This window comes from Notamacropus eugenii, chromosome 7 (genome assembly GCF_028372415.1).
Source record: "Notamacropus eugenii isolate mMacEug1 chromosome 7, mMacEug1.pri_v2, whole genome shotgun sequence".
NCBI lineage: Eukaryota > Metazoa > Chordata > Mammalia > Diprotodontia > Macropodidae > Notamacropus > Notamacropus eugenii.
This window is the reverse complement of record NC_092878.1, coordinates 32,224,144-32,244,021: the sequence shown is the minus strand read 5'-3', so window position 1 is coordinate 32,244,021 and position 19,878 is coordinate 32,224,144. Positions and strand designations below refer to the sequence as shown.

Here is a 19,878-nt window from a genome sequence, read left to right as displayed (position 1 = left end):
TTGGCCTCCGTCAGGAGGACCTGAGTTCAAATTCTACCTTATATAAAGGCTATGTGACCCTGAACAAATCACTTAACCTCTTCTCAGGCTCTGTTTCCTCATCTGTACAATCAGGGCATTGGACTTGATGGCCTCTAAGGTTCCGTCCATCTCTATCTAAATCTGTGATTCTCTGACTGACTGGGTGATTACAACAGATGCCTTGTAAAACCGTATAACAACCTGCATATGAATTATAGTGTGATAGTGGATCTAGAGTCAAAGAAATGAGATTCCAATCCTGTTTTATTTCAGACTTAGTACCTGTGCGACCTAAAAGCACTGCCCACCACCAGGCCCATTTTGCCGTCCACAAAAGTACGGAGGTGGATTGGATGATCTCTTGAGATTCATTCCAACTTTAGATTCAATGATCCTATACTAAGGTTTTTAAACGTTATATAAAAATTTTAAACTGTATTTTTAGTATGCTGCTCCTCATTAATACTGCACACCTGAGAAAGTTTGATAGTCATTTCTAAATCTCTACATTAAAAGAAAAGGTCACTGAGTGGTTAAGGGACAAGTTCAGGGCCACACAGCAGAATCAGGACTGGAGAGGATTACAAATTGGAATCATTAACTTTTAGCTCGTGCGGAGGTCTCGGAGCTACTTCACCCTTTTACTTTCTGATATAAAACATACAGAAAACAAAGCATCAACAGCTGGATAATGGGGACATAGGGAAAAGATAGAATGGTCACAAGAAACCCAAGGTACCATTCTGTTGAGTGAAATTTGTCACTTAAATCTAGTATATTATTACCTCAGTCACCTTTCGATCCACTTCTGTGCCATCTACATAATATACATCAGTGATAACACGTGTAATGAGTGTGCGCACTTCACGTATAGTTCTCATGTGACGACGCAAGACCTGGCCAGGTGGGGGCTGAGGCAAGTCAAATTCTTCTTCTCCCTGTAATGTTTAAACAGTAGAACAGATAATTTACACACTAATACAAATGGATAGAACTATAACCCAACCAATTCAAAATGACACAATTGATGGGTTTCATGAAATCAGAATGCAGTAAAACTACGTGAATTAATTACAGCTGGAAACGGATACAAGATTTCTTGCAGTGTTGAAACATTCAGTACATAATCTACTTAACAGACATGCCGTGAATGTATTACGCCTAAAACCTGGGTTGATGTCTACAAACAAATTTTGAACAAATGAGAATCCTGTTTATAGCTCTATCATAAAGAAAAATAATTTATTAATTCAAATAAAACCTTGTGCCTTTATGAAGGCTAAACATGTGAAAACACCAAGTGAAACTTGGCTCATACTACAATATAAAACATACCATTTTTTTTTCCATCCAATTCTGTGCTTTTATCAATGTAGAGAATTCCTGGTACCCAATCCTCCCACACTCACATGCACAGTTGTACCTTGCCATTTATATTCTCAGAGAGTTGTCTGAGGCACGGAGAGATAAAAGGACTTGTTTGAGGTCGCATGGCTGGTACGTGTCAGAGGCAACTCTAACCCAGGCTTACCTGACTCCAATGCCAGTCTTCTACGTACTAATGTCATGTTATTTTTATTAAAAAAATGTTTATTTCTTTTTATTTAATTTTTCTCATTCTACTATGAACTGCTGACACATGAAGTGTTGGTTCTAGAGAAAAAAACCTTCCCCTCAATTGTCACCATTCATTTAGTTTGTCTCCCATATGAAATCTCCAGTGTGGAATGAGTCTTATACTTAGGCAGAAGGACTTTATAAGGTGTCTTTCTAATATGAATTCTGTGATGGGAAATAAGGTCTTGGTAGAGCTGTAAAAAGAGTCAACTTTGAAGTCAAATAACCTAGGTCTGACAACACTAGGTATTTTAAGGCATTTTATCTGTTAGCTTCAGTTTCCTTACGTGTAAGGGGACTAGATGACCTCTGAGCTTTCTTTCCAGCTGTAAACCCTTGATATTTCCCACATTAAAGCTTCTTTCAAGGACGAATCCTAATAGCTTGTAAGTTGCAACCTCTGATGTACATTTGGCAAAACTCCTATTTTATAAGGAGCTACAAAAACTAAAGAATTCAAACAAATAAATTAATCTTCAATATAAACATCACATTATTTCATACTAATAGTCATTTCCTCTACAACATCTCATGTTTATTATCCCATCCTTCTCACTTGCACAGCTTACTTAAACCCTCATCATCCCTCACTAGGACTCTTCCATCAGTCTCCTGACTGGCCTCCCTACCTTGCTCCATTCTCAGACATCCTCCACAGAGCTGTCAACATGATTTTTTCATAAAGCGCAGTTCCAATCCTGTTACCATCTCTCCCTCTGACAGCCAGCATACACCTCAATAAACTCCAACAGCTTCCTATAATCTCCAGGACCAAATAGAAACTCTTCTGTTTGGCATTTAAGGCTCTCTGCAACCTGGTCCCAGCTTAGCTTTCTGTATTACATATCACTCCCCTCCACATGCTTTAAAGTACAGTTAAACTGGCCTTCTCTCTGCTCCTCAAACTTGACACTGGATTTCCGACTCCCATGTCTTTGCACTGACTGTTCTGCCCACCTCTCACCCCTCCACTTCTTAGAATTCATGGTATCCATACAAAACTAAGCTCAAGCACCACTTTTTGCATGAATCTTATCCCAGTCCCTCCAGCTAATAGCACTTTCCCGACCAAGGTTACCTTGTATTTCTTTTGCAATAACCTATTTACGTACAAGTTATGTTCTCCATTAGAATGCAAGCTACTTGTGAGCACAGACCGTCTTTGTCCCAGTATTTCTAGCTCCTAGTACGGTGCCTGCCTGACATAGAGAAGGCATATCAATGCTTGCTGACTGAGCAAATGCTTGTTCAGAACGGTTCACCCTGGCTAGCACTGCTTTAAAGTTAAAAGGATTACACATATCTCTTCAGCTACTCTGAACAAGCATTCATAATATATTCTTTTGCTGCTACTGCTGAAAATGAACTTACTTGCCATGAGGAAAATATGTGGGATGAAATAAATTCATATTTTCTACATTTCATACCTGAAGTGGGGAAAATATGTTAATAAAAAGCTATCACATGAAAACGGGTCTCTAAGAAATCTAAGACAGATTCCAACACAAACACTGAAATTTAAATATATTATTACTCATAAATAGGTACTAGGTAAGAGATTATATTGACAACAGCTGGCAGTTATTATCTCACATTATCTCATCTGATCTTCACAGCCACTGTAGGAGGCAGCTCCTATGATCATCCCCATTCTACATAAACAAGGTTAAGGGACCGGCTTGTATTCACACAGGCACCAAACATCTGAAGCAAGATCTGAACTAATTTTACCGGGACTCACATCTTAAATCTTAAATTTGTCCTAAAAATCAATTACTAGACATTATCGCCTAAATAAATTCCAGGTTCAGGACTCCATACGCAGCTTACATTTTATATGGAGATTACACCTTTAAGAAGTGAAGAGCCACGCCGCTTGGGCGATCATTTTAGACTCTTCAGATCTTAGGGGCCCTGGGTGGGGCTGGGGCCAACTCCTCTCCTTTTACAATGGAAAGTTAACATCTCTTCTCTGAGCACCTCCAGTTCAGATTAGATTCTTAAGAAGTCCTTCTGTAATGACTGGATTTTAAAAGGAGAAAAAAGGGGGGGAGGGCGGGGGGCGCCAAGAGGTTTTATTTTGCCTTAAAATTCCTAGTCTCCATTATCTTTGTCCCTTATCTTCCACCACCCCCCCCCCCCAAAATCTGAAGTTCCTATAACAGATTAGCTTACAAATACAAATTTGGGAGGTAGGTCTTTCAAAAATCATGCAAAAGTCATACAATAAATATTTTCTTCTGTTGAGAACAACTTACAGTTTATCACAAAACCCTCATGAACGTGAGTGGCAACAATGACAAGACCTCAAACCAAGGTCTTTTCACATTTAGCCATAAGCTTCCTTTCACATACTTCTGTAAATATGCTTGCTCCATAGCATAAACCAATTTTAGTTAACAAAACAACTTCTAATATAACTACATTTAGATTTACTTAAAAATTTAAACTATTTAAGTTGACTTGAAACTTTAAATGCACCATTATCATTCAGCTGAATGCATTTCCACATCCCTTCAATAAATCTACCATGTGGGCACAGTCTTCTTACCCTGATTAGATAAAGTCACCTTAAATTCGACTGAGATATTTACTAAAGCAATGTAAGTGGTTTTTCTCTCTCCTCAGATCTCTCAATCCCATGACTCAGACTGTCTGGTTCCTTCACATCTATAACTTCCTGTACTAGAATCCCCTTCGAGCTTTAAGCAAAGAAGCTAACTCTACCATTACGTTGTGGACATCAGTATTTTCATCGCTTACTTATCAAATTTCTATCCCATCCTTTTTAAAACCCCAATTGTACTGAAGTGATATTACGCCTAACACATACCCATCTTCATACCTTTTACAATCATAAATGCCAGGTAACAATCCTGAGAGGAAGACCATTTTCAGATGCTGCTTATTATTCCTTCAGGACAAATTTTAACTTGAAATCATATCAAACCTGAATTTCGTAATCACTGATGATAAACATCTTTTATAATCAAACACTTGTGCTACTTACAAGAAAAAAACCGTGTGGGATGGCAAGACCCCTACTCAAACTGACTACTCAGAGGCATCTCCAAGTATGAACACAAAGTCCTTTACGTGGTTCTTGCAAGAAGCAGGCGGTCCCTTCACCAGTTTCCTGGAGCAGGGAGGTGTCTTACAAGAGCAGATGCAGGATTGTAAAGCTAAAAACCACAAAACTCCCCCCAACTTAACCTTTAACTCTATTGGTTAATGTTTTGAGCAAGTGGCATATTCTCAGAAATTCCCGATGCAAAGAATCGAAAAAGAAACTGAACCAACATTTCCTTTGTTCTGCAAGGGGTTCTGATTGTACAATGTGACAAGGAAATGGGTTAAGCAGACAAGGGGAGATGAGTGGCAAGTGTCTGAAGTTTAGAAACTCAGGCCTAGGGGCTGATCCACTCTAGATGAGAAGTCTTCACTTTGTCCCACTCAGGAGAAGCCAAGTGACAGCCGCATAAAAACAGACGAGTCAGAGATGAAAGAGGAAAGGACAAAAACACTAACGTTGCTTTCTCATGAACAGCTCTCGGAAAAAGACCTGCCCGAGAGGGAGCAGCTTGGTTTTTCACTCATAAATGGGGAGGATGAGGGCAGTGTCAAAGAAGACACTCTTTAAATGCAGAGAACCTTAGTTCCAGGGGCACAATCCAAACCCTGAGGACTACAGGAGCAAATGAGCTTCCACTAAAACAGACTTCAGTCTTACCCACAATGCACAGCCTTCCTTGGCTTTATCAGCACAGAGAAGGCATCAAAAGAGGAAAAGGACATGAGTCAGGGGCAAAGCTGAGACCAGAAGTCAGATCTCCAGACTTTCAGGTGACTGCTCTGCATGTTCGTGAGGAAAGGGACAGCATGGCAGAGCACACAGAAAGCTGGCCCCAAGTCAGGAAGGCCTGTGTTCGAGTGCTGCCTCTGACACCTAAGTCACTTAACTTCCCATGGCCTCCAAGCAACACTCTATGCCTACAAGCTGCAGAACAGCTGCCCACTGGAATTGGTATATTCACTGAAAGTTCCCTATGCCAATGAAACCATGAGTCTAGAATATATTTTAGGTGAGAAAAGAGAAGCAGTAATTAAATTTTTTTGATCTGAACCAATTAGTTCATTTATATAGGGAACATGCAGTGTACAAATTCCCTCCACTCATACAGACCAACAAATCTTTTTTGATTTACAGCTTTAGAGGGTTTCTAAGGATCCTTAGAATCTAAGAGACTTATCCCAAGGTCACTAAGCTAGAATGTGTCACAGACGGGGACTGAACCCAGCTCTTCCTGACTCCAAGGCAGGCTCTCTAACCACCATGCCCACATACAGCCAAAGCTCAAAAAACGGACCCAAATTATTAAGCTGTAAGATTCAACTAACACCTTAAAGATGAAAACAGGGAAACAGGAGGCTGATATGTAACATCTCCTGTGCCTGGACTGATGGACTTAAAGTGGGTTGAAACTACCATCCTCTTAGTGCTAATACGCTGCTTCAGAACATCACCTCTTTATGCAGGCATTTCAAGCACTAAAGTTTTCTTATGACGACTGACAGGACTTTACTCCTTAAGAGGCATCAGTAAATGAAATGAGCTCCACACAGGAGACCCTGGAAAGCACCTGATGAGGGATTTATGATTAGAAAGAAGCTTTTCCAAAACAGATCCAAAGTGAAGAGGGCCATAACTTCTTTACCGAGGTGAACCTAGATCAGTTTCCATCTGTTTTCCTCCCAAGGATCCCACAGCCACCTAAAGAAATCCTGAACATTTATTTTCTGACTTGTGAATCTAACATATCACCTTCTCTCTCCTTAAAACCACCCAATTTTTAGCATGCTATTCATTACATTCTTGAATTTCTTCCTCCGTCCCGACCATCAGCCCCTGATACCTTCCCACCCACTACAAATCTTCACTTCCTAACTTCTCTTCTTATCCTTATTGTGCTCCTCCTCCAACCCCTTCCCACCAACTTTCCGTCCTCCCTCACACTCCATAAAGAGGACTCCTAGGAACTAGACTAAGACCTGATAGGTGAGGAAGGGACAGGAAGGTATCAAGGGCCACAGTATGAATTATGAAATATTTCATATATGATATGAAATAAAGTGCAGACTGTTCACCTAACCCTCTCTTTCAAGAGAAAGGAGATCTACTTAAACTCAAATACTACTCCGTTTTCCCTGTAACATTACAGATTAGTTATAGCTCTAATATCTCCCACTCCACCTCCATCTCCATTCTTGAGAGACTCCCTGGTGCTCAGTAAGAAACATAGCCCTGTACTGTCAAAGTCTCATCTTCTCCATTGACTAATACATGATTATTAACCAGTAGATCACACAGTTGAGAAGATCCCAGGGAAGGCCCAGGCCTGTTCTTACCTGGCTATGCAAAGAGTCGGTATCATCTCCTGAGACATTTGCAGGTTTCTCAGCATTCCTCCTCTCAGTCTGTACCTTAGCATCTTGTCTCCCAAGGTTCTGGTCAGCCGTGCTGGTCCCCACCTCTACTTGTTCACACGCTCCTTTCGAGGTTTGTGTTGCTACTGAAACAACAGTTGGAGCCCAAAGGGAATGTTCTGTTGTCTGTACTTCTTTGTCACTTGTGCTGGGACAAGTGCTTTCCTCTCGTGTTCCTGGGCTTGCACACAAGACTTTACCGTGTTGATCCCGACTGGTTTGGGATTCTTCCACCACATCCATCTCCACAGTGTCTCCTTTTGGACTGGATGGCACTTGTGTAACAGTCTGTTGTTGTGCGGCTGAGGGAACAGGGGCCTCAACATGAGCAGTGTGCTTGATGGGCTGTTGTTGGCATGGCCAGGGGCTAGGTTCATCCTCCATTTTTTCATCTTCCACTTCTTGAGTGCGTGGGAAATTGAACAAATCCCCCCTGAAACCAACCACACGGAGAGATCGTGTCACAAGTGAACTGGTTTGTCTGAATCAAATCCAAAAGACAAGCCTCCTTACGAGTGCTCCATACCCCCCTTCCATTCCTGTGGTGTTCCCTTAACAGCTGAAGCACACACCATTCCCATTCACCAGGTGAGATTCAAATACATAAAACAGATTCCGCAAACCCGAGTTCCAGTCTTTCCACCAAATAAGAAAATGTGAGTGCCCAGACTACTTCTACCATGTGAAATGCAGAGTGACATTATGACTGTTGTTACTGGTCATTGTGTTTAGGGAGTTTTATATCGTGATCTTAAGTAGCTGTTCCTGTGAAATAAGAATGATGAATTCACAATTACTTCAACATGACAACACTATTTTTGCAAAATGTTTTTCCATTTTTATAGACAAACTCTCAAAACTATTAGCAAAAGAAAAACAAGAAAACGGAAAAAGTTAATTTCTTATCAGTCAACAACAATGTAAGAATTTACTTTTAAAAAGAAGATAAGTCAAAGCACGATTTTTATGCACAAAGTAATGTTCCTCATACTTTGCTGAGTCTAAATGGACTTCTATCAAGTTTGCTATGGGCTCATACTTCATACGCCAATCAAGATATTTGGGGTTTTTCTTTTATTAGATGACATCGTGAAGAATGGGATGACATGGATCAAGGTCATGAAGAAAAAGCAACCACAGATGGGCTGCCATCTGTGTGGCTGAATAAAATACACTGATAAGAACATAGATCCACTAGAATATTTATGAGTTAATCAGCAGTATTTATCAGTTACTAATTCTTCTATTTTTTGCATTACTAACAAAAAATCTGATGTTTGTTTTTGGGAAAGGAGCCCAATTTAAAAGGTATAAGTTGCAGTTAAGTTACCAGCTCTCTCAGCTACAGTGGTCAAATTGAGAAGCATTGATACTAGGTGCCTAACATGTGCCAGCCACTAAGTCAAGCTCTGAGAACACAGCAAAGGCAAGAACAGTCCCTGTCCGCAAGGCATTCACATCTTGACAGGAGAAAACATGCAAAACAGCTATGTACATTCAAGATATATACAGAGTAAGTTGAGATACAGAGAAATTGTAGTTAAGTCTAGGGAGGCGGTGCAATGGACGTAGTGTTGGACATGGGAGTCAGGAGGACCCAAGTTCGAATCCTGCTTCAGACATTTACCAGATGTGTGACCTGTAAACAGGTCACCTAACCTCTCTACAGAACCTACATCATGGGATTGTCGTGAGGGTTAAATGAGATAATACATAAAGAGTTTGGCAAACCTTAAAGAACTATGTATATGGGGATGGTGGTAGCTGTGGCAACCACTTTTGAATAACTTGGCTCTTCAAAAGCTACAAAGATGCTGTTTTTTATCACTCACGGAACATTTAAACTTTCAATAAAATATTCCTTGTCCATGGTGGAGTTATCATAACAGACCATAACAGATCAAGGTCAAAATGACAAGCGCAGCTGATATAAAACTGGGATCTATGACTGGTACAAAAGTGTAGAGGGTATTAAAAAGAAACATATAGTAAAGATAGCAGAATGTAAAGCACTATCCCTGCATACATGTGTAATACTGCACTAGAGAACAAAGAGACCTCTGCTCACTATCAGGATCAATCAAATCTCCAACTGTATGGGAACACCTGTTAAACTGGAAACTAGACAGCTGATGGATACCTGGATAATGAGCACATTACTTACAGTCAGGTAAATGTAAAAACTTTCAGGGTTCTATATAAGAAGCCCATGGTTTAGCTATTAACGTAAACATCTAGATTAGGTACTATTAGCATGGGGGCTTTCAAAACAAATACTTAAAAACCAAAACGTTCCTAAAAGTTCTTTGTTAAAACAGGAGCTGAACAACAGAAAGAAATTCTCATTTTCTTGAAATAATGAAGAAAGCTATGAAATTAACTGCATATATTTAACAAAATAACAAAATTAGCTTTCTGTTTTAATTATCTGGGATGTTCTAGGTCAAAGTGTTTTGGAGTTAAAAGTAACTAGGACTGCAGGAAATTGCATTTTGGGTATATATTCACAATCTCAAATACACTAACTATGAACTTTATCTGCTTCATTTCAGCAAATAATGATCAGGAATCAATAATAACCAAAATCCTAATGAGAAAACCAAGTTTCAACATTTCCTTAATACTATTTGATATTAATAAAACATGAAAAAGAAATTAGCATATCTTAAAGCTAAACATGTTTGTTAAGATGGTAGAGGCCAAGGAGTACAGTCCTTTGGACGTCTGCTTGTCATTACAGTGGAACACGCCACCTGATCTTCCCTATTTTCAAGTAAAGCTAGATTGTAAGCACCTAATCAAGCTCAGCTCCTTGAATACAAGGCCTACGTTTCACATTTCTTTTTACTCTTCACAGTAGCTGGTACAGGACCTCGCACACAACACTCAGGAAATACCTGCTGGTTTGACGTGAAATAGAAATAGTGTAAATAATAAGTGAGAAAAGTGACCTAACTGTTTCAATAGTTGCATTCATGAGATAAAATGCCATGAAGAGAACTCTTCTTCAGTGGTTCAGTCACCCATTTTCTTCACAGATACTTATTAAGTGGGATTCACACTGCTGTACTATTCCCTCTGGGAAGTTTGGGTACATGGTACAAGAACCATCATTAAGGAACTGCACAGAGATCCGAATCCACGTTATATTACTATTGGTTTGTTTTCTTGTTTTCGTCCTCTACATCTATTTACTTCAACGACCCATGACTATTTCAACTCATCTCCCGACAGTATGAAAGACATTTATGTTTGTTTTTTGAGAGGTAGTGAATGGAGATCCACAATTATGCAAACAAATTATATTCTTGGCTTCGCTAAATGGCATAAGTAAATGGGGACATCAGTCTTAATTATTTCTGGCAGCAGCGAAGGAGACTTGAAAAGGTAAATGAAAAACCAGAAATCAGACATTAGGTACACCTGGACAATACGATATTTAAAAACAAGTGAACATCAACCAACGACTAAACACCAAGTGTAATACCTAAACTGTACAAATGGAGGCAGTAATGATTAAAAATAAAATAAAAAGTTTCCTAGTTAATGTCAAATGTAGGTTTTTGCTAATACATTAGTCGTATTTTGACTAAGATCCAAGATGCACTATTCCAACAATGGACTTCAGAGTCTGAAGTTATCTGTTCCAGGACTTAGTTATTTTGGAGAATTGCTCCTATGTATGGCAGAGTGTGTCTTTTTATATATAATAACCTTTCCCATTAATTTGCTGAGATGAGATGGAAGAATTCACATGGACTGTCCTGCTGGCATCCTGAACCCTCAGGCCATCAATTCAAATGATAACTGTCATATTCAACAATGATTCTAGTGAGCCATCAGATCAGAGGTGTAGACAAATCATTATCTAACATAACCAGTATCGCTCTAATTCTGTGCTATATTTAGGTGGGATTTGAAAAATGACATTGTCTTTAGATATCTGTATAACTTGGATAAAATACCTTTGGGACACTCAGCCCCATTCAACTATCAATTTCTCTAACACCAAAAGAATTTTTTGCATCTTAGTACAAAATACTGAAGCCACAAGATGCATGTGCCCTAAATGAACATTACAATTGAGTGCCTAATTTATACAGTGTTTTGTTTTTGTTTTTTAACAAAGGCACTGCATAGAGATTCACAGACTGAAGCTAGAACTCTTCCTGTAACTCTAATGGTATCTCACCTGCATTGCTGCATTCAGGTTTCAGGGCTTTAATATCGGAGGAAAAAAAGGCAGTAAAGACAGCGGGAGCGCCAAATGACGGTTCAAACAAGATGCCACGTCTATTGTTTTCGTGACACTTGCTCGGAGATGTTATAACAGGTTCATTAATACATTAACCTTCGTAATATTCTGATCTTATCGACTGGGAAACTAAAGCCCATTAAAAATCGACGAATTCACGTAGGATTCTCCAAGTAAATTAATACTGGAATTATCAAAAATAAGTAAGCTCTTTAACAGCCTCACGGTTTAGCCACATAGACATACTCACCTAAATCTCGGTGTTTAGGAATTCTTAAAGTTGACTTAAAGAAACTATGAAAGCTAATGAAGATATCAATATATATGAGAAAAGATTTTCTGCTCATTAAGTATTAGATTCTCGTCCTAAAGAATATTCTTCCTCGTGTTCTTCTATCCTTAAACATAAGTTCATGACTTCCTAACATTCTTCTACTGCGAACATCTGTGCGGTGTCTAGTCTCTTATGCCTGCCTATTGCTGTCAACACCACCATCCTCTCAAGTCATCCTCAATTTCTCACACTCATACTTAACACACAAGGTCATGATCTTAGATAACTCCCGTCATCTGCCCCCTTTGCTTCTACACGTGTACTGCTGAACAAATGTGTAGAAAATCACACGTGCAATCATTTTGGTTGAGTACACTAAAAATTTATGTTACACAACCTCAGCTGGGCCCTGACTGCTGTTATGCAAATTATTCTTTAACTTTCTTATCAATACACTATCTCACTCTTCGCAGCTCTTCCAAATCTTTTCAACCTTCCTCAGATCTCCCATGGCTTCCCCTTTCCCCGCACCCCTAATTGAGAAATTTGCCTCATATTTTCCAGAAAAAACTGGAGTTCACACCAATCCCTCATCCTCATCTCCTATCACTCAGATGTTTTCTACCACTATCTTCCCCTTCGCTGCTATCTCACGTGAAGAAGTGGCTTTACTCCTTACCATGACTAACACCATCTACTCACTCAAGCGATCCTATTCTGTATCATCTCTTTTAACAGGTTGCATCCTTTCTCAGTCTACTGGCTCCTTTCCTACTGTCTAAAAACATGCCAGGTCTCCCCTCATCCTGAAAAAAATCCTCACTTGATCTTTTCATCCTTGATAAATATCATCCTATAATTTCTGCCCTTTAAGGCTAAACTCCTTGAAAAGATCATAGCCAATAGGTGCCTCTACTTCATGTCCTCTCATTCTTAATGGCTTACAATATAGTTTCCAACCTCATCATTACAGTAAAACTGCTCCATTGAAAGTTACAATCAATCTCTTCATTGCCAAATCCAATGGCTTTTTCTCAATTCTCCTTCTCCTAGATCTTTCTGCAGCCTTTGACACTGTTGAACACTCTCTCCTTCTTGATACTTTCTTCTCCCTAGGTTTTTGGGATACCACTCTTTCCTGCTTCTCTTACCTATCTGACCAACTCTTTCTCAAGCTCCTTTGCTGGATCCTCTTCTAGATCAAACTCAGACTGTAGGTGTCCCATAGGGTTCTTGGGCCTTCTTCCATTCTCCCTCTATACTACTTCACCAGTTGATCTCATTAACTCTCATGGACTTAATTATCATCTCTATACAGATTATTTCCAAATCTACCTATCCTGTCATAACCTCTTTGCTGATCTCTAATCTCGCAGCTCCAACTGCCTTACAGACATCTCAAATTGGCTATTCAGTAGACATCTTAAACTAAACACATCTAAAACCAAACTCATCATCTTTCCCTCCAACTCCTCCCCACTCCAAATTTCCTATTACTGTCAAGGGCAGCATCTAGTAATCATCCTGGAATCCTCACTATTTTTCTCCCCTGTCCTCTCCCACGACCAAACTGTGGCCACAGCCTGTCGATTTCACCTTTGCACCATCTCTCAAATACGCCCCCTTCTCTTCTCCTGCCACGGCCAACACCCTGGGGCAGGCCCCCATCGTCTAATGCCTGGATTATTGTGGGTCAGCTTGTCTCAAGTCTCTCCTCACTTCAATCCATTCTCTAACTGGCCACTAAAATGATTTTTTCCAAAGCACAGGTCTGACCATATCACTCCCCTTTCCCTCCCACCCTCATGCCTCTTCCCCCACCTCAAGGAGGTTCCCTATTACCCCCAGGATCAAATACAAAATCCTCTGTTGGATATTCAAAGCTCTTCATAACTCACCATTTTTCTAGTCTCATACCTCACTCTGTTCACATATTCTTCAATCCTAGTTCCACAAACAAGACATTCCCTATCTCTCAGATCTAGGTATTTTGCTCTCCCTTCTCATGTCTACCCAAGGTTTCCTTCACTTCCTTCAAGTCTCAAATAAAATCTCATCTTCCAAAGAATCTCTAATTCTAATGCCTTCCCTCTCTGATGCCCTTTTTATCCTGCATACAGCTTGCTTGTAAGGGGGCAGCCGGGTGGTGCAGTGGATAGAGCACCAGTGCAGGAGTCAGGAGGACCTGAGTTCAAATCTCACCTCAGACACTGGACACTCACTAGCTGTGTGACCTTGGGCAAGTCACTTAACCCCAATTGCCTCATACTGGGTCATCTCCAGTCATTCTGATGAATATCTGGTCACTGGATTCAGACAGCTCTGGAGAAGTGAGGCTGGTGACCTGCACAGCCCTCCCTCACTCAAAACAAAGTCAAGTGAAGTCATGTCATTATTTCTCTGATGGCATGGTCTTCTTCACAACGAAGGACAAACACACAGCTTCCTTGTACGTATCTGTCTGCTTGCTGTTTACATTACATTGTAAGGGCCTCGAGGGCACAGACTTTCTTTTGCCTTTTTGTATATTCCCAGCGATTAGCACAGTGCTTGGTACGTAAAAAGGCACTTGGTACTTACTGACTGACACGTATTCAAGTCATTACCTCACACTCTTGCAAAAGCCACTGTCAGTAACCCTAGCACAAGTTTCTCCCCTTCCAGTCTATCCTCCACTCAGCTGATCTTTCTAAAGGACAAAACTGACTACATCAGTTTCCTACTTAATATTTTCTAGTGGCTCCCTATTACTGCCTACAAGATGCCACAAAAATCTGGTGTCTAGTTTTTAAAGCCCTCCACAGCCTAACCAGCGCCTTCCTAGACTTACAGGATACATGTATCCTTCTTCACATATTCAAGCACACTGTGACACTGGTCTCCTTGTTTTTCCTCAGACATGACACAATCTTGACGCTATGCCTTCTCAACAGCGTTCCTGCTTGCCTAGAATGTTCTCCTGTCTCACTTCTGTGTACTGGTTTACGTGGCCTCCTTTAAGTCTCTGCTCAGGCCCCATCTTCTTCAAAAGGACTTTCCTGGTCTCCTTCTCCTTCCCTCTGTCACCCACTCTAGTGCATTCCCTCCCATCTACACTGTGTGCGTAGATACACACATACGTACTTGTGCATATACATTCATACACGTTATACACACATAGTTGTTTTAATATTGTCTTTTCCAGTACAATGTGAACTCTTAGTAGGCATGAATTGTATTTTTTGTCGTCCTTTATAATCCCAAAGATCAGCACAGTGCCCAGTACATATTCAGTGCTTAATAAATGCTTATTAATGATGATGATTCAAACTGCAATTTCTTTTTGATAAGTACTACTATGTTCATTTCATTTTTCAGGCTCAAAAACTGAGCTCTCCAGTGGTAAAATTAGACAAAGCGAAATTCCATACTTGTGAATTTTTAGTAAAAACTAGACATACACTCTGAATGCTATAAAAATGGACAGTTTTTTTCAAAGCAAGTAATCCTGCCACCACTTAAAGAGACAGAGACAGATGCAGGGTGACAGAATGTTTCGGAAGGATAAGAAACAAATCCCAGCAAAACCAAATGTACTGTTCTGAGGAATAAGACTCTCGGAAGTATTCCTACTTGAAATCAAAGGATGCAGAACATACACGTCTCTGAAGATACTATAAAACAAACAAAAAAAATCTAGAGGAGCTAAAAGCAATGAAAACATATTCATTTCAATGCTCACATAGCAGCTCTAGTTTCAGTAACCAAACAATCAAAAATATAGCATCCAAATGAATTCTCTACTTTCTGGGGAGGATGGCCTAGAATGAGACGTTGAATGTTCACATGATTCTTCAAGTTTTTTATACCTGAGTTGCTGGGTACTTCTTTTTCAAAGAAAGGCACTATATAAGAGAGAGGATACAATAACTAATTGAATTAAATCTATATTTAAGTCCTCATTTGGGCTAGTTCCCATGAAGGATACAAATACAAACAAATTATTTTCTGTGAACGCAGAGCGCTTAAAATCAAGTAGGGGAAATAAGGGATGTACACAATCATAATGAAAACAAAATGTGATAAGGAGAACTTCAGGCAAAATGTTAGAGGAGCAAAGTAGAAGGAAAAATTTTTATAGCTGGGGATCAAGAAGACTTCGTAGAAAAGATGGCATGTGAACTAGACTCCCAAGAAAGGATAAAACTGTGATGGGTGGGAATGCGAGAAAGGGAGAAATTTCAATTAGGCCAGCTTGATTGCAATACAGGGTTCAATAAGACAATAGTGATAGGTTGGGAATAAAAAGTCAAGGACCTCTAATGCTTTAATACGAAGTCTATGACTTGTTCTATGAATAATTAATTCTTGTAAAAGGTTTCTGAACAGAGGAATGACAATTAGAACCATGCCTTGGATCTGCTATCACCGGGCTAAAGGAGGTAAGTAGGGAAGGGCTAAGGAGGCCGTTATAACAGCGCAGGGCCATGGTACAAAGAACCTTCGATGGAATGGAAAGCAAGATGATGCAGACACAGAACTGAGAGGAACTGACAAAATGATAGGTTGTGGATGAGCAGAAGGAATCACAGAACCTGAGCTGGAAGACACTTCTCAGCAATCATTTAGGAGACCAACCCAAGTCTGAAAATAATTCTCTTTATAACATACGTGGCAAATGATCATTCAGTTTTTGCTTAATGATCTCTAATAAGAGGAAACATACTACTGTGTTCGAAGACAGTCCATATTATTAAATAATTTTTATTTTCTAGTTTAAATCTCATTTTTTGGGGGGGGGGGGAGCAACATCTACACATTGTCCCTAGGTAGTTCTACTTTCTGGGCTAAATAGAACAAGTCCCATACAGCTTAACAGTGCAAATGCTTCAAATATTCGAAGACACTTATCATGTCCTCCGTGAGTCTCCTCTTTTCCAAGGTAAACATCCTCAGTCCCCTCAACTGATATGGTGCCCATAAGTTTATTCATAGGGGTAGGGACTGTTTCTATGGTTTCACTAGTTCAGGCAACTGCCAGGAAAGGAAAATGCTTTGAACTACATAAATCTGCATCTTTTCCGTGATTTACAGTCTTCACAAAATGGTCTAGAGCATTAAAAGAGTGATTTGCCCAGGGTCCACAGAGGTGGTCTTAAACCCTGTTATTCCTGGTTTCAAGGCTAGTTCACTATCCAGTATGCTAAAAATATTTCTCAGTTTACCAACATCCTTCCAAAAACATGACACTCATATTTGAACACATTATTTCTAAATGTAGGCTGATGACCAGAAGAGAGGACAACAGGACTCTAACTCCTTACTTTTAGAAATGGCATCTCTTTTAATGAAGTCTAAGACTCCATTAATTTTCATGGCTTTTATGTCACACTGCTGAATCATACTGTAGTTTTTTGAATCCTCTTACGAAGTGGGAAAAATGAGGGATGACACATAGAGAGCCAGACTGCTCCATTGGAATCCTCAAGATGTAGGGACCAAGGGAAGAATGCCTCCAGAATGTGGGATAGAACTCCTATGGTGAACTTCTAGGAGGACTTGGATAAAAATAGGCAAACATGAATAGGTTGAGATATGAAGTGAAGGAACTCCCAAACTGATGACATCACAGGTCTATTTAAATATCTAAGAATACTGATTAAGAGTAAGACTCCTAGATATTTTTTTGATGAACTGGTATCTAGCCATGTCTCCTCCATCTTGGACCTAAGAAGCTGAGAGTAAGACGTGGTATTTGGTCCTATTACACTTCCTCTTATAATTTTAGCTCTTGACCCTTCTTCAGTGTATCCCTTCTGATGCAAAGTATATTGAACAGAACCAGGAGAACATTGTCCACAGTAACAGCAACGTTGTACGATGATCAGCTGGTATGACGTAGCTATTCTCAGCAGGACAATGACAATTCCTAATGATTTATGATGAAAAATGCTATCCATCTCCAGAGAAAAAACTGATGGAGTCTGAATGCAGACCGAAGCATGCTTATTTCCAGCATGAATTTTCTTGTTTTCTAGTATGATACACTAATATGGAAACATGCTTTGCATGACTGTTCACGCATAACCATTATCAAATCGCTTGCCTCCTCAATGAAGGGGGTGGAGAGGGAGAGAGGCAGAGAACTTGAAACTCAAAACTTTAAAAAACGAATGCTAAACATTGTTTTTCCGTGTAATTGAGAAAATATAGTATGTACTATTGTGCTATATAAGAAATGATAAAGTGAATGGTTTCAGGGAAACCTGAGAAGACTTGTATAAAATGATGTAAAGAAAACAAGACCCGAACAACTTATACAATGAAAACATTACCATACGGACAAACAACTCTGACAGACTTACGGATTCAGATCAACGCAATGACCAGCCACGACTCCAGAGAACTAATAATGAAACACAAGCAGTGAAGGGTGAACAGGCGAAAGGCTCCAAGTGCGCGAGGAAACACACCCGTGTTCTCCCCTTCTGCGGGCCGTGCCTAATTCATCTGCTTTGTTTATCTCGTTCTGCAGCTCATTTTTAAGGGGGATGTTAATTTCATTCTCAAGAGGAATGGGGGAAGAAGGAGAGGGGAAACAGGCAGGACGTGGATTTTTGCTGAATCAAAAAAATAAATTTAATTTTAAAAAGACAGAAAAGCAACTTCAAAGAAATAAAAGAGTCTATTTATAGGGGTTAGCAGGCAAGGTAGGTAAAAGGATGGATAATGGCCATCTATGACAGCTAGCAAGATAAGACTTCACAGGTCAGACAGAATAACGACAGGCAAAGGATTTGGATTTTACCTGAGAGTAGATTAAGCTTTATTATCCTGAGTCTCTTTAACCTTGGTGGGGCTCTAATGTGTGGCAGGAGACAGCTGGGTGGTCTTCTAAAGGGTAGTTATGGGCTTTGTCCCTTATGGCTTTCAGCTGGTAGCCATTATATAAGATTGAAGCAGCTAGGTGGTGCAGTGGATAGAGCACCAGTGTAGGAGTCAGGAGGACCTGAGTTCAAATCTCACCTCAGTAACTGGACACTCACTAGCTGTGTGACCTTGGGCAAGTCACTTAACCCCAATTGCCTCATCCTGGGTCATCTCCAGTCATCCTGATGAATATCTGGTCACTGGACTCAGATGGCTCCAGAGGAAAAGTGAGGCTGGTGACCTGCACAGCCCTCCCTCACTCAAAACAAAGTCATTATTTCTCTGATAGCACGGTCTTCTTTGGAAACGAAGGATGAACACACACTGGCTATCTGATCAGGACAGAAGTTCTCAGATACAGTTATAGGTCACAGTTTTTCAAACTATGGAGTTAACCTTCTTGGGAAAGCACAAGACCCTCCGGAGGGTAGGGGCATGAAGCAAATGCCAAAAGTTATTGAATTTGTCCAAGTACAACTCCTTTACAAATACACGCATCCCAAGAGATCATAAAAATGGGAAAGGGTCCCACATGTACAAAAATATTTACAGCAGCACTCTTTGTAGTTGCCAAAAACTGGAAGTCAAGGGGATGTCCATCAATTGGGGAATGGCTGAATAAATTATGGTATATGAATGTAATGGAGTACTATTGTGCCATAAGAAATGATGAACAAGAAGACTTCAGAGAGGCCTGGAAGGACTTATATGACCTGATGCTGAGTGAAAGGAGCAGAACCAGGAGAACTTTGTGCACAGCAACGACCACAGTGTGCGAGAGTTTTTTCTGGTAGACTTGGAATTTCGTAATAACGCAAGAACTTCTTAAAAAAAAAAAAATTCCAGTGGTGGTTCTCAAGGCAAAATGCCTTCCACACTCAGAGAAAGAAATATGGAAGTCATTCGCAGAATGTAGCAGATCATGTTTGTGTATGTGTATGTTTTTGAGTATCATGTTTTGATTTGTGATATGATTTCTTTCATTTATTTTAGTCTGACTACATAGCATGACTATGGTGAAAATATACTCAATAGGAAAGTATATGTAGAACCTATACAGAATTGTATGCAGTCGTGGGGAGGGAGGGGGGTAGTGGGGGTAGGTGTGGGGGGATAAAATCTCAATTGTATGGCAGTGATTGTTAAACATTAAAAAATAAAAAAATAAAAAACAAATACACACACCCTTTTCAATGAAAATAAAGTTCAAGTGAAAATCCATAAAAACAATTCACTAACATTCAGACCCACTCCAACCGACAGTAAATGCACTGAAGTGATTACATAAAATGATACTGGCAAACCAGACCAAATTGGG

General features: G+C 39.9%; 1 protein-coding gene across 11 annotated transcripts in view; it reads right to left on the bottom strand.

The window, feature by feature from the left end:
* The window catches only part of LOC140513764 (TP53-binding protein 1-like), a 131,189-nt gene that overhangs the window by 26,668 nt on the left and 84,643 nt on the right, over positions 1–19,878 (bottom strand). For 10 of the 11 annotated variants that reach the window (XR_011970305.1, XR_011970304.1, XR_011970306.1 and 7 more), the window contains 2 exons: positions 7,045–7,555; positions 807–959 (listed from right to left, as the gene is read on the bottom strand). Coding sequence is in view for 6 of the 11 variants with exons in the window: in XM_072623692.1 (XP_072479793.1) it covers positions 807–959; positions 7,045–7,555 (664 nt within the window). In the remaining 5 variants the exon portion in view is untranslated. The remainder of the gene's footprint in view (positions 1–806; positions 960–7,044; positions 7,556–19,878) is intronic. The other variant, XM_072623695.1, reaches the window with a different exon arrangement.